The sequence below is a fragment of the Myotis myotis genome, unplaced genomic scaffold (genome assembly GCF_014108235.1).
Source record: "Myotis myotis isolate mMyoMyo1 unplaced genomic scaffold, mMyoMyo1.p scaffold_m19_p_5, whole genome shotgun sequence".
In the NCBI taxonomy this organism is placed as follows: Eukaryota; Metazoa; Chordata; class Mammalia; order Chiroptera; family Vespertilionidae; genus Myotis; species Myotis myotis.
Genome location: NW_023416357.1, coordinates 78217027 through 78230722, shown reverse-complemented (window position 1 = coordinate 78230722; position 13696 = coordinate 78217027). Strand labels below are relative to the sequence as shown.

The window sequence follows — 13696 nt, the reverse complement described above, 5'->3', positions numbered from 1 at the left end:
GAGCAATATATTTTGCTCTGCTCTTGGTCTTGTTCCTAAGGGAAAAATCAGCGTTTTGTGTTTTCCCAAGGAGATGCTGTCCCAGGACACTGTTCCCAAAGGACTACAGCTCTGATTCATCCATCCATTCTTCCTTTCTTTCTTTCGATTGCTTTGGTTTTATTTAATTTCTACACATGCTAAATGTTAATAAAACACTGAATGCTGTAAACAAACACATTCTAGAGGACACGAAAGGATGGACCTCATGGCTCTTTGTTTGAAGCTTGCCCTCCATGACACTTTCTGTTCACAATTGAGCTGTACACTAAAATGGGATTGGTGGCACCACTCCCGTGCAGTGTGACAAACCTCTCATAAGAGGATGATGCTAAGTTCTTTGACTCTGTCTAGTTTTGTGGTTTTCCCTCTCCTACTGTTACCAGGAACGCCTGAAAATATAGTATGGATCACATGACTACTAATGCCTTCAGGGGAAACATTCAATGTTTGCTTCTGAATACTTTTTTATGTTTTGTTTCCTTTTTAATATGAACATTATAAGATGTACTCAAACCCATGAAATTGAACTTGAGCTTGCCAATGAGGAGTCTACTTGGGTTCTGGACTTTACCTTGATAACAGTAAACTTTTATTTATTTTACTGGGAATCTTTACATATCCTTATCAGAGACGACAGAAATAATGCTATTATTAAATAAATTTGGGGCTTCTTGTAAACATTCTGGAGAGTCCTGGACCTCTTGGGCAGGATGAGCCCCCCGCTCGGCTTCCAGCTGCCGAATCTTCCTTTCCTTTTCCTCTAAAACTTCTTGCAGCTGAGTGATCTTCTCAGTCTGAAGGGAAATCTGGGCTGACAACTCCATAATCAGGCTCATTCTCCGATCACCTTCTTCCACAGGCGGGAGACTGCCACAGGACTCTTCCGGTGAGTTGTCTTCTAAAACAAACAGGAAAAGGAAAGACTGAGTGGTTTTAATTGAATTTCCCAGAACTCAAAGAGAGGGAAGATGAAAAGCTTCTTTTCTCACGTTCTTAAAAGACAACACAGATGTTGCATCATCTGGTCAAAGATACTGAGAATAGAATCTGGATCCCACTGAGGGGGAAAGATTCTGGGTGCTCATGAAAAAAGAACTTGGAAGCCCCTGGAGTGGGAGCAGAATCAGTCTTTGCCAACTCTTTCTGATGCACATTTAACTCCCAATTAACCCTGGGAATAGGCGGTCCTTGAAAATCCAATCTAAAAACAAAAGCCATCCCAAGTTGCATGTTATCCCTTTCACTACGACTTTCACAAAAGCTACATTCAAGTAGGAATATGCTTCAATTTGAATTTTAATTCAAAGGGGGGCGGGTGAGGGAGAGGGGAGAAGGTCATTGCCCCTTCTGGGAGAAGTGGTAATGAGATAAGACTAGTTTCTTTAGCATTGGCAGAGCATAATTTGAGCTGATCTAGAAAAACTCTATTAGCATGGGATCTCCCATAGAGATTTGTTTCTTTTAGGTCTGAAGGCTTCTGAGCATTTCTTAATGAAAATCACAAATACTTCCTGGACATAAAAACTTATCCTTTATCAATTTCTATCATTTTAACTCCTCAGATAAGGATAAAGCCCTGAGTAAGGAGGGAAAGGCTCCAACAAATGGGTGAAAGATTAGTGGCCGGCAGCCGGAAATCCTTGAAAAGAAATTTCACTCAATCATCAAAAAATTTAGCTGCTGAAAGCAAACCTCATCACATTAGACTTTAGCAACATCTTCTTTAACACTCTCATCCTGAAATTTCCAAAAACCATTAAAATTATTTCTTGTGTTATATAAAAAAGGCAGATTTCAGCGATTGGAAGAGACACCAACATTTGGGTTCAATTGTAGGAATAATAGAGCCAGTAGCATATGGATGAATCTGATGGCCTTGATAGCTAGTTGTTATAGTAGAAGGTTCAGCATTCACTCGATCCCCAGTGAGAACAAACCTCACAGCTGCACTTCTAGTTGAGAATACAAAGCCTGCTACTATTGTGTAGCTGCTGAAGATGAGACGGCTTAGCTGTGGTAGTCCATGAAGGCAGGCAGTCACCCATTTCTCAGCAAATAGGACTAAGTTGAAGCCATCACTTTCCTAAGGGAGCCCAGGGAGAAAGCTTGTGCACTGAATTACACAGTGGGCAGGGTGCTTTTGGCCTCATAAAACTGATGGGAGGAGAGATCAGACTGTTTCTGCTCCTAGAAATTATTATCAACATACTTAGCTTTCAAGAAACCATGGAGAAATTTTTGTTCTGAACATTTGAAATTCTAACAATAATATTTAAGGAATATATATTTTTTATTACCTTTCTTTAAAAGCCATGAAAAAATCTCAGATCTTAAAGGAGCATTTAGTTTGTTGCGTCTGCAGTAGGCCTGTACTTTTATGCCCAGGTGGGAGTCCATGTGGCAGTAGGCCAGGGCCTCACCTTTCCTTTTACCTGCCAGAGCTGTGCTGTCCAATATGATAGCCACTAATCATATGTGGCCATTAACTAATTGAATGTGGCTAATCTGAATTGAGATATGCTATAATTGAGATGCACATTTGATTGAAAAGACTTAGTTTAGCTTGGCCAGCATGGCTCAGAGGTTAAGCGTCAACCTATGGACCAGGAGGTCATGGTTGCATTATAGGCTGGGGCACATGCTGGGTTGTGGCTCTATTCCCTGAGTGGGGCATGTAGGAAGCAGCCCATCAATGATTATCTTTCATCATTGATGTTTCTACCTCTCTCTTTCCTTCCTCTCTGAAATCAATAAAAAAAATATATTTTTAAAAAGACTTAGTTTGCCAAAACCGGTTTGTCTTGGTGGATAGAGCATCGGCCTGCGAACTGAAAGGTCCCAGGTTCAATTCCAGTCAAGGGCATGTACCTGGGTTGCGGGCACATCCCCAGTGGGAGATGTGCAGGAGGCAGCTGATCGATGTTTCTCTCTCATCGATGTTTCTAACTATCTCTCTCCCTTCCTCTCTGTAAAAAAATCAATAAAATATATTTTAAAAAATAAATAAATAAAATAAAATAAAAAGACTTAGGTTAAAAAAATGTGAAATATCTCATTAAATTTTAAGAATTATATATTAAAATGATACTTGGGATCTATTGTGTTAAAATACATTTTAAAGATTAATTTCACTCATTTGTTTTTACTTTTTGAAAAATGTGGCTACTAAAAAATTTAAAATATTATTTGTGACTCATCATTTTCTATTGAATAGTGACTGGGCTAGAGTTTCCTTTTATTTTTATTTAACAATTTTTTTCAATTACATTCATATTATTTTGTATTAATTTCAAGTGTATAGCATAGTGGTTAGGTAATCATGTACTAATCACTATGTCCCCCCTGATATTTCCACTACCCACTGGGCACCATACATTGTTATTACAATATTATTGACTATATTCCCTATCCTGTACTTTACATCCGCAAGAATACTTTGTAACTACCAATTTGTACTTCTCAATCTCTTCACCTTTTACATCCTGAGTTTCTTTTTGGATGAGTGCTCTCTGAGGCCCAGGTGAATGTGTTCCTTGTACATAACTCTAGTTAATGTGTACAGTTGTTCTTTGGGAGGGACGAGGACTGGTCCTCAACTCTTAGCACATACCTAGATTGCCTTTCTGTTACCCCAGAGGGGAGAGGCATGATAATTGGGGCTTGGGAGGATGGGTTCTTATGTGTTAAAATGAGAGAAAAGAAAAGAGAAAAGATGGGAGTGGCAACAAGAGGCAATGGGAAGATGCTAAGGAAAGGATGGGGAAACCTGGGGCTCAGTGAGGCTCAGGCATGGAGGGGTGCATCAGGAGCCTCTCGCCTGGTACAGGCCTGCCACCTTCTCTTTGACCTCTCCTCCAATCTTTTCTTTTTAAAAATATATTTTTAAAAATTAATTTTAGAGAGAGAGGGAGAGGGATAGAGAGATAGAAACATCTATGAGAGAGAAACATCTATGATTGGCTGCCTCCTACTGGAGTTGGAGCCCACAACCCGGGCATGTGTCCTAACCGGGAATCAAATCAGTGACCTCTTGGTTCCTGGGTCAACTCTCAACCACTGAGCCATACCGACCAGGCCCCTCCAAACTTTTCTTTCCCCAGTGTACCCCTTCCTTTCAGGAAAAGTTCTCTCTACCAATTGGCACAACGAAGAAAGGGTTTACTATCACTCCAGAAGGCAATCTAGTCAAAAGGGTAAAATAGTTTGCAATGTAGGTAGAATAGTTTGTTCACCTAATTCTAATGATAAAGGGGCAAAAATGCAGCAGGTGGCATTCCATAGGCATTGTTGTCAGTAGGTCTACATTTCTGTCTCTGTCCTCCCAGACAAGTGTAGTAGTAGAGAAAAAGAGGCCAGGTGTCTTGGTCAGCTCAGGCTCCCATAACAAAATATCATAGACTGGGGGATTTAACAGAAATTTATTTTTTCGGAGTTCTAGAGGCTGGATGTCCAAGATCATGGTTCCAGCATGATTGCGTTCTGGTGAAAACTCCCTTACTGGTGTGCAGATAGCCACCTTTCTGTGTGTCCTCACCTGGTGGAGAGAAACCACAAGCTCTTCGTGTTTCTTCTTATAGGGGCACTAATCTTAGTAAGAGAGCCTCATCCTCCTGACCTCATTTAAACCTAATTAATTTCCAAAGGCACCAACTCCTTCTACTACTACATGGGAGGTTAGGGATACAACACATGAATATGGGGGTGGGCGCATTCAGACTGTAGCACAGGGTGAAGACAGTTAGAAAAGGAGTAGAGAAGGAGTGTGAAGGTAAGAAAAGGAGAGATGGCATGAGGTCTTCTATTCCTGCTGCACCGTTTTTGTGTATTAAATGAAAATGATGATGTGATAAGTTAAAGAATATATACACCAAAAAAGAAATTTCTCATAACAAGTGTATTTTACTACTAAATAACCTCTTTACACCCAGAACAAAAATATGTTTGTCTGTTTCTAAACACATTACAAACATCAAAAGTGTTCTAAACTCTTCAACAAAGTGGGGGACTCCAGGAGTCTCAGATCCTATTGGTATTGGAAATAACCCAAGGCCACAGTTTTCCAGACTCTACCACTAACCTTCTCATGACCTGCTGTCTTCTAGTTGAGGCTCCCTAATCTGGAAGGGATGTGTGGCCCTAAGGTGCCGGCAGTGTTACATGTCCCCAAATCTCAAACACCTGTGGTCTCTGCGAGGCTTTCCCTAGCAGCTCAGGTAGCCTTGCCAAGGCCATGGCTAACCTGTAGTGTGAGGTTTTGTCATCTGAACAGATAATCTTAGGTGTAACCCATCCCAGAGGCTCAAGGAGAGCCAGAGACAAGAGAAATTCTTCTCATCTGTCAGAAAAGGGGTGCAAATCTGATTAGCCACAGCCAGAATATGAACTCATTAAAATGGCTACTGTTGTGGAGGTTTTTCACAAGCACATGCCATTTTTCACGAATTCCTCTCTTTCTGCCTCCAAGAGTGAGAATGAGGGCTTTCGGGCATAGCGAAGAGGAGGTAGGAGAAGGGGTGATATAGTTGCACAGGTTTAGAAAGGTTCAGGAAGAGGATAGATAATGGAAACCTCTGCCCACAGCTGGGCCAGACTATGCTTAGTTCTGTAATGTCAGCCTGGAAAGAAAAAAGGCCCAGAAGAAATTGTGACATTTGCCTTTGACCATTTCCAACTTCTCATTCTTCATTGACCATTTCCAACTTCTCATTCTTCATATTCTCAACACTCTTAGCAAAGTGCCACATGAGAATTCTGTCAAAATGACTAAATAGTTCACAGCAGAACAAATTATAGTGTAAGGATTATCTTAGACACTGAGAATTGGGATGTGCATTTTGTGAGCGATGTGGTCCCGCCTGTTTAGGAGTTTTTTCTACAACACCCCCAGCTGATTATTTTCTAAGGGAGTGGCTCTTAGACACTGGTGTCCCTCCAGCTCTTCAGAGGTCACCTGCCAATTGGAATCAATGAATAAAATTTGTGTTTTGCCATCACGCTACCCACTGTTACAGAGCTATCCGACAGGTGTGGAAGGCTGGGAGGGACATAGGGGAGGAAAGCAGGCTGCAACTTGCTAATTCGAGAAAGGAGATGTGGTGGAGAGGCAGGTCCAAGAACCTATGCTACCTGAAAGCATTGCCTGGGGAATCCAGGAAGTTAATAGTTCTGTGTAAACAGTGATGCAGTGCTGATGGCTGGCTCAGTGAATGGTTGGAGAGCTTTTTCTATATTTTTCTAAATATTTCTAAAAAGGTTGTTCCCCGTTTGATCCCTTCATTATGCTACCACTCCTTGAACAGAGAATTGCTGATCTAGTTTCTGATTCAGATATCTCTAGCAATGGGGAGCACACATGTTCCCAGTTGGGTCTCAAGTATCCTCCACGGTCATCTTCTTTCATTTATTCAGTAATTGGACACAGGGACACATAGAGAATGAATCAGATGCGATGGCTCCTACAGTCACAGTTGTGCAGGGAAGAACACTGAGTTGGGCCCTACAGGACATTTAGGATTTAGCCTAAACAAACACCTCTGCTGGGTACTCACTTGTGAACCCTTGCTTTTCTCTCTGCCTTTCAAGCTAGTGACCAAGGCTGCCAACTATTTACTCAAGAAGAAAGACTCTTAAGGGTGAGGTGATTAAATACCTCATTCCGCCAGAGCCACCCAGGTTTACTGTTTGGCCTGAAAGACTATGTCAGCTTCCTCCTCTGTACAAATGCCCATCACTCTGACTCACCTACATGTTGGTTTTGAAAGCTGTGTATATTTCTCAGTAACCACAAGGGAGTCCAGTTTCAACTATTGTCATACTTGGACTTGAAAACTGGCACATCTGTCAAGACATTCCTCTCACTGCTTGCACAAAAAACAAAATGACAATAAAAAACCTTCCTAGTTTTCTATCCTTCTCTAGACTTTTCCAGTGAACACTTGAGAATGGTAATTCTCTGGAATAGATGATTCACTTATTTTTTGCACAAATATTTTACTTCTTGGAAATCAGATTAGTTTTACTTCTTGAAGATTTCTCTACCTTCCCCCTTCGATGTTTTTATTTGTATAGAGACCAGTCTCTGTAGTGGCAAATGATTGAGTTGGAAGGGTTTTCGATGTCTTTCTACTAATGCTGCGGACACTTAAAATACATCTGAAGTTGGCAGGTGTTTGTGGATTTGGGATAAACAAGCAGCATTATAAGAACAGATTTGACTGGCAAATCAGTATGGTCAGTTAAAAGGATTAAAATACAGTGTGATATTTGCTAGGAATTTTCCATATGTATTACAAAACTTTCCATTTCATAATGATAGCCATTCTTTTTGTTGTTGTTAATCCTCACCTGAGGATATTTTTTCTGTTGATTTTTTAGAGAGAGTGGAAGGGAAGAAAGGAGGGAGGAAAGAGAGACAGAGGGAGACTGACAGACAGACAGAAACATTGATGTGAGAGAGACCTATTGATTAGTTTCCTCCTGCACACATCCCAACTGGGGCAGTGTGGATTGAACCTATAACCCCGGTACTTGCCCTTGACCAGGAATTGAACCTGTGGCTCTTCGGTGTGTGGGGCGATGCTCTGACCACTGAGCCACACTAGCCAAGGCTGATAACCATTCACATTACAGGATTATGCTTTAGAGCAGGGGTCCTCAAACTACGGCCCGCGGGCCACATGCAAATACAAATATTGTATTTGTTCCTGTTTTGTTTTTTTACTTCAAAATAAGATTGTGCAGTGTGCATAGGAATTTGTTCATAGTGTTTTTTTAAACTAGAATCTGGCCCTCCAACGGTCTGAGGGACAATGAACTGGCCCCCTGTTTAAAAAGTTTGAGGACCCCTGCTTTAGAGGAAACATTTGAAGTGCAGTGGCAGACTGGAGTAAATATGTTTTCACCTAGAAACAGCCCAACAGCTCCATACCTAAAACTTAAAATTATCTGTTTTAATAAGTGCTTTGGAGGGGACAAGATACTTAGTTGCAACAATGATGGAAAGGCTGCAGCCCTCATTACATGGAGAAGTTAGTTTCTTCGGGAGCAATGAGATCAGAGAGCTTATAGAACACTCGATGCAAAAACACTTGGGAAAACAAGAAGCGCAAGAGAGACTGTAGGAAGCACTTGTTGCCTCAAGTTCAATGGGCCTCAAACAGAGGCTGATGCTGTGCCCTCACCTGTCTCCAGAACCAGCACAAGGGGTCTGACTGATGTGGATGCTTTGAGGACTTATTTGGTGTTTGGAGACCAGGGAGGAAGAAAATCATTCACCTGTAACTGCTAGCATCACTCCGGTGGCGGCAGAATGCTCTCACTGTAGGATGTGTGGCAGCCAAGCAGGCGGAGGGAACTGCAGACTCCTTGCCTCCCTCCTATGTCACTCTGAGGCATATGTTAATTCTCTTGCCCAGCACATGTAGTTTAAGTATCGCAGTTGCTTCATATCTGGCCACCCTACTTCTGTTACTGCCCTTCAGTCTGGTTGCAACTCTGCACGGAGATGTCTCATTCAAATATATGTTGGGTCTTGACACTCTTGTGTCCAAAATCCTCTACTGATGTTTCATTTCAGGCAAGACTAAAAACCCAAGTGCGTACCCTGCAAAGTCCTATATGATCCCCTCTCCCCTACCCCCTCCCTTTACCTCTCTGACACCTCTCCTGTTCCTCCTCTCCTCATTCATTCTGCTACATTCCCACTGACCTCAGCCCTAACAGACCAGGCGTGTTCCTACCCCAGGGCCTTTGTGTTTGCTATTTCCTCTGCCTTGATAATTGTACCCCTGATACATATATGATTAGCTCTCAGTTCCTTCAGGTCCTTCCTTTCCAAAGTAAGCTTAACACAATGAAACCCTTCCCTGGCCATCTTGCCTACAATTTCAACCTGATGCCGATTGCTAAACCCGTCAAATCCCTGTTTCCTGGTGGTGGTTTTTTGTTTGTTTGTTTGTTTGTTTTTGTTTTTTTGTTTTTTTATCACTGACATGCTATTTCTGATTACTCTGTATTTTATTTCTCCCTTGTTGGTAGTCTCTCACCCCACACTAGGTTTTTATTGGTTTCAGAGAGGAAGAAAGAGGGAGAGAAAGATAGAAAAATGAGGAGAGAGAATCATCGATTGGCTGCCTCCTGCAGGCCCCCTACTGGGGATCGAGCCCACAACCCAGGCATGTGACCTTGACCAGAATCGAACCTGGGACCCTTCAGTCTGCAGGCTGACTCTCTATACATTGAGCCAAATCAGCTAGGGCTATTGTCATTTTTTTTTTAGTGAATAAATGAATGAAAGTTAAGTGCATATATGATAGCAATGGCTGGCCCAAAGGTTTTAATCGGTGTATCATTAGTTTGGTTCCTATGTTTCCTCACCAGGCACATATTTTTTTTTCACACACAATTTTTCATTACTGCATATTTTTTGCCAGATAATAAATTGTCATGATTGTACAACATTGCACTTAAAAACTCTGAGTTTAAGCTCTTTTTTAATTAAAAAAATGGAAAAGTTAGAATAGATCTCTCCCAGATCTGACTTAGATTCTGTGGGCTATAAAAATGGTTCTCCAAGCTGACAGCTGAAAGCTTCATTTGTGCGGAGAATCAAGCCTCGCTGCTGAAATTCTGCTGAGTGAATCCAGGGGGGTGTCTGGGAATCTATATCTTTACGAAGCTCTCCAGGTAATTCTGATGATCAGCCAGGTTTTTGCAATTTAATTTCTGCTGACCTGTAACAAGGCACGATGAACTAAGCTTTTGGCTAAATCCTAAAAGGTAGGCCAGAAATCTCCCAGGCAAGCCTCTTCTTGACAAGACTGCCATCCCACAGTGAGAGGAGAGAGAGCACCTCTAACATAGTCCTTGTGCCTCTGCCCTGTCACCTGACATGGCTCAGCCTGTAAACGTTACTCACTGACCAAATGCATCCATGGTCCTTTTGGCACCCACTCCTCCTCTCACTAGCTCAAAGCTCAGCAGCACCTCGTCAGTTCTAGCTTGGCTGAATTATTTCCAGAATATCCAGAGAAAATGAGGAATTCTTTAGGGTTTGTTTCTGTTTTGGCTTCTGTTTCTGTTTCCCAGGGAAGGGATGGACCCCTTCCTCACAAGTGGTCTGGAGAGGAGTCTCTCTTTTCCTAATCACGAGGAGTGGGTGGGGAAGGGAGAGATCACGCCTCCGGGTGGAAGCACAGTGGCTCCCCAGCTCCCATGAGTCTAGCAGCTACCCCTGCCACACAGGGAGGAATAGAACCCCTTTCTGCGGCTCTGAATCAAGGGTTTCCTGCCGGGAGAATCAGCGACGCTAGAATCAGTGACGGTGTCCAAGAGGACTGTTAAGAACAGTCACAGAAGGCTGTGTGAAATCTTGGCAGTAGTGCAGGAGGCGGGGAGAGGTGTTTTGTGGAAAAGTGAGCAAGGATGTTTCAAAAAGAATATAAGTACATGGATATAGGCTTGTATATGGAACAGTGGCCACACACTGCCCGCTGGGCAGGTTGCAGTGCTGTTTTCCACCTTCTCTCTACACCACTGGGGTGAGATGTTTTACTTGGGTGAGGGTAGAACAGCACAGGGTAACTTGGTCTAAGAGCTCCCTTTCTGGGCAGGGATCCTTCCCAACCCCTCCAGGGTCTCGGATCACATCAGGTTATTCTATAGGAGTTCTTCGACAAGGTTGAGAAACGACACAAACACTGTTAGTATAACAATTCACCTGAGGTATGGCAAGAGAAAAATCAATCTAAGCGGAAGAAAGGTTTGTTATTTTTTTAAAATTTTTTTAATTTTATTTTTGAAGCCCTTCTACCTTTTCCTTTTAGCTGGACCTGAAGTCCCCTTTGAAGAGAATAATGAATGAGCCCAATGACGGACAGCCTGGCCAGAGGCCAACAAGGTAAAAATGGATCCTGATAGGAGAACAGGAAATTCAAGAGAGGGAGAGACCTAAGGGGTTGTGAGAAAGGAAGGAAAAGAAGAGACAACAGATGAGGCCTGTTTTTATGCTTATCTGACATGGGATCAGTATGGACTCAGGTCAATCGGAGGAACAAGAGTAGAGGTTATGTAACATTACTTGGACTGCCTGTTGCACTAGAGCAGCTAACAGTGAGCCTTTCCTCTGTGTTTCTTCCTGATGCACAGGGGTTATAAAATGAGAAATGCCAACTTAGTTTATTGATATTAATTTTCGAAAGATATTCCAGTTTCTGTGTTGTGTGGCATTGAGAAATAAAATGATGCTCTAGTAATAATAGTATTGTCAGGGTTAGTTATTTTTTGATAACGACAATTGGTTGTTTTGTGTGCATGTGTGCTGAAAGATGGGATAAAGGATTCATTATTTTTGTTGATCAGGATTTGCTTGTTTAAACTATGCAAGGGAACGTGGTTTGGAAAGAGGGGTAGCAAGTCATTTTGATTTTGCGGATTTGACACTGCTCTTAAATGTTCCCAACAACAGGGCACTTGGGTACACTCATTTTTGTGTGCAAGATTTTGAGTGACATAGACAACTAAACCTCACAGTACATGGCTCCCTCTCTTCCTTAAATCTTACTCATTTTCTGAGTAGCTTTAGGATGATAGTGATAGGAACATTGAATTTTATGAGTTCCCTAGATAGAGTGCTAGGTCTAGACTCAGTACTGCTGTACTGCTTGGCTGGAGTTAAGGAGTCAGTGCATAAGATGTAATAAATTGCAAATAATACTGTAGTGACAAAGACTTTCTCCTTCACCAAACTTTAATCAGGCTCATCTGAGCCTTGTCTTGACTAATCCTTAACAGCCCAGTTGTAGCAAGAACCTTGCTAAGTCATTTTAGAGAGAATCCCCCATCCTTGGTATCTGATCATTCTCAATATCTGATGCAATTTCTCATCTTTCACTAACCCTTCAGGTGATACCTGATCACTGTGGCCCACCTTCCTTCTCCTCTTAGCCATCTCCTATCTGTACATCCTACCACTCTGCTCTTCGGCTACAAATCCCCACTTTTCCTTGTTATATTCAGAGTTGAGCCAACCTCTCTTCCCTAATGTGATTGTCTACCCTATTAGTCCTGAATATAGTCTTCCTTACCATTTTAACAAGTGTCAGAATAATGTCTTCTTTAAAAATAGCAGCTGAAGGATCACAAGAATTTATTTGGGTTGTTCATTTATTTTGCCCTGGACCATTTAAAATGATGAAATCAACTCCTGCTAATGGGATCTTCACATCACCCAGAACAAATTCTCCAAGTGTTGAACACTCTGTCATTTGAGAATGATCTTGCTGAAATTCATTACCGGCATTTTTACTTATGTAAAACATCAAGTAGTGGAAACTTAAGGCTCCATCCATAATTCTCAGCAAGCTTGTCAGAGTACTTGAGAAATAGGGAGGTTTAGAAAGAAGGATCATCTTGAATGACCTCTGAATATTTGTCACAGTTGACAGGCCCCTTTAAAACACCCTTCCCTTCACTTCTGTAATATGACACTCTTCCTCCAAACTTTGTGACTACTCCTATGGTCTCATTTTGTGGGCTCCTTCTCAGAGCAATTACTATATGGATATCCCTATATTCCTGGTCTTAAACTTTCTTCTTTCTCTTCATAGGTAATTTCAGTAGCTCCTGTGGCCTTGGTTGCAATCTATTTGTGTGAATGAGGCCCACATTTACCACTCTAGGTTAGATCTGAGCTCTGGACTCTGCACCACCCCAATGATATATCTCATAAACATCTCAGATGCAATATGTACAAGACTGGACTCATTATCTAACTTCCAAAATTGATCTCTTTCCAGTGTTCACTAGCTGGATAAAATGGCATCATCGTGCACCTATGTGCTAACATCAGATATGAGATTTACATTAGATTCCTCCTCTGCCCTTCCATGCTCTTCCATCCATCTTATTACAGAGTTCTGTTGATTTAAACTCCTAACTTTATCTAATAGGGTCCACACCCATTAGGTCAGGCTCCTGCAAAATCCTTCACCTCTGTGCGTTGTAATTCTCATTCAAAAATTACATTCTTAATCTCTCTAAGGTACTATTTTTGTTGTTGTTGTTGTTAATCCTTACCTGAGGATATTTTTTCAATTGATTTTTAGAGAGAGTGGAACGGAGGGAAGAGGGGAAAGAGAGAGAGAGAGAAAGAGAAACATCCATGTGAGAGACACATTGTTTGGTTGCCTCCTGCACATGCCCTGACCAGGGTCAGGGATCAAACCTGAAACCCTTGTATGTGCCCTTGACCAGGAATCAAACCCAAGACCCCTCTGTCTGTGGGCTGATGCTCTAACCACTGAGAAAACTGGCCAGGGCTGGGGTACTATTTTATTAAGGACTTTCTCAAATGCCATTATTTCCTCCCCAGCTTTAGTCACATTATAAAAATAGTAATTTGTCATAAGCAACTAACAAGCTGGTGAGGACCACTTATCAGATGACACAAATGGGCTTTAGAGTGGCCCGCGTGAGCACTTGGACATACAGGGTTCAATTCAGAAAAGATCAAGAGGAAGCAGGTTGTAGAGAAGGAGACATAAAAGTGGATTAAATGCATGAGAAGAAATAGCAGAGTCGAAGTAGGTAAAAAGCATCAAAGTGGGAGGGCCCTTGCACACTTGAGAGAAATTGCTCACAGAAACCAACACTGCTT

At 41.9% G+C, this 13696-nt stretch overlaps 1 protein-coding gene across 1 annotated transcript in view; it reads right to left on the bottom strand.

Annotated features, from left to right (window-relative positions):
* Positions 1 to 653: 653 nt before the first annotated feature.
* The window catches only part of CCDC192 (coiled-coil domain containing 192), a 199875-nt gene continuing 186832 nt past the window's right edge, over positions 654 to 13696 (bottom strand). Inside the window, exon 7 of the mRNA XM_036307719.1 lies at positions 654 to 940. Coding sequence (XP_036163612.1) covers positions 654 to 940 — 287 coding nt within the window. The remainder of the gene's footprint in view (positions 941 to 13696) is intronic.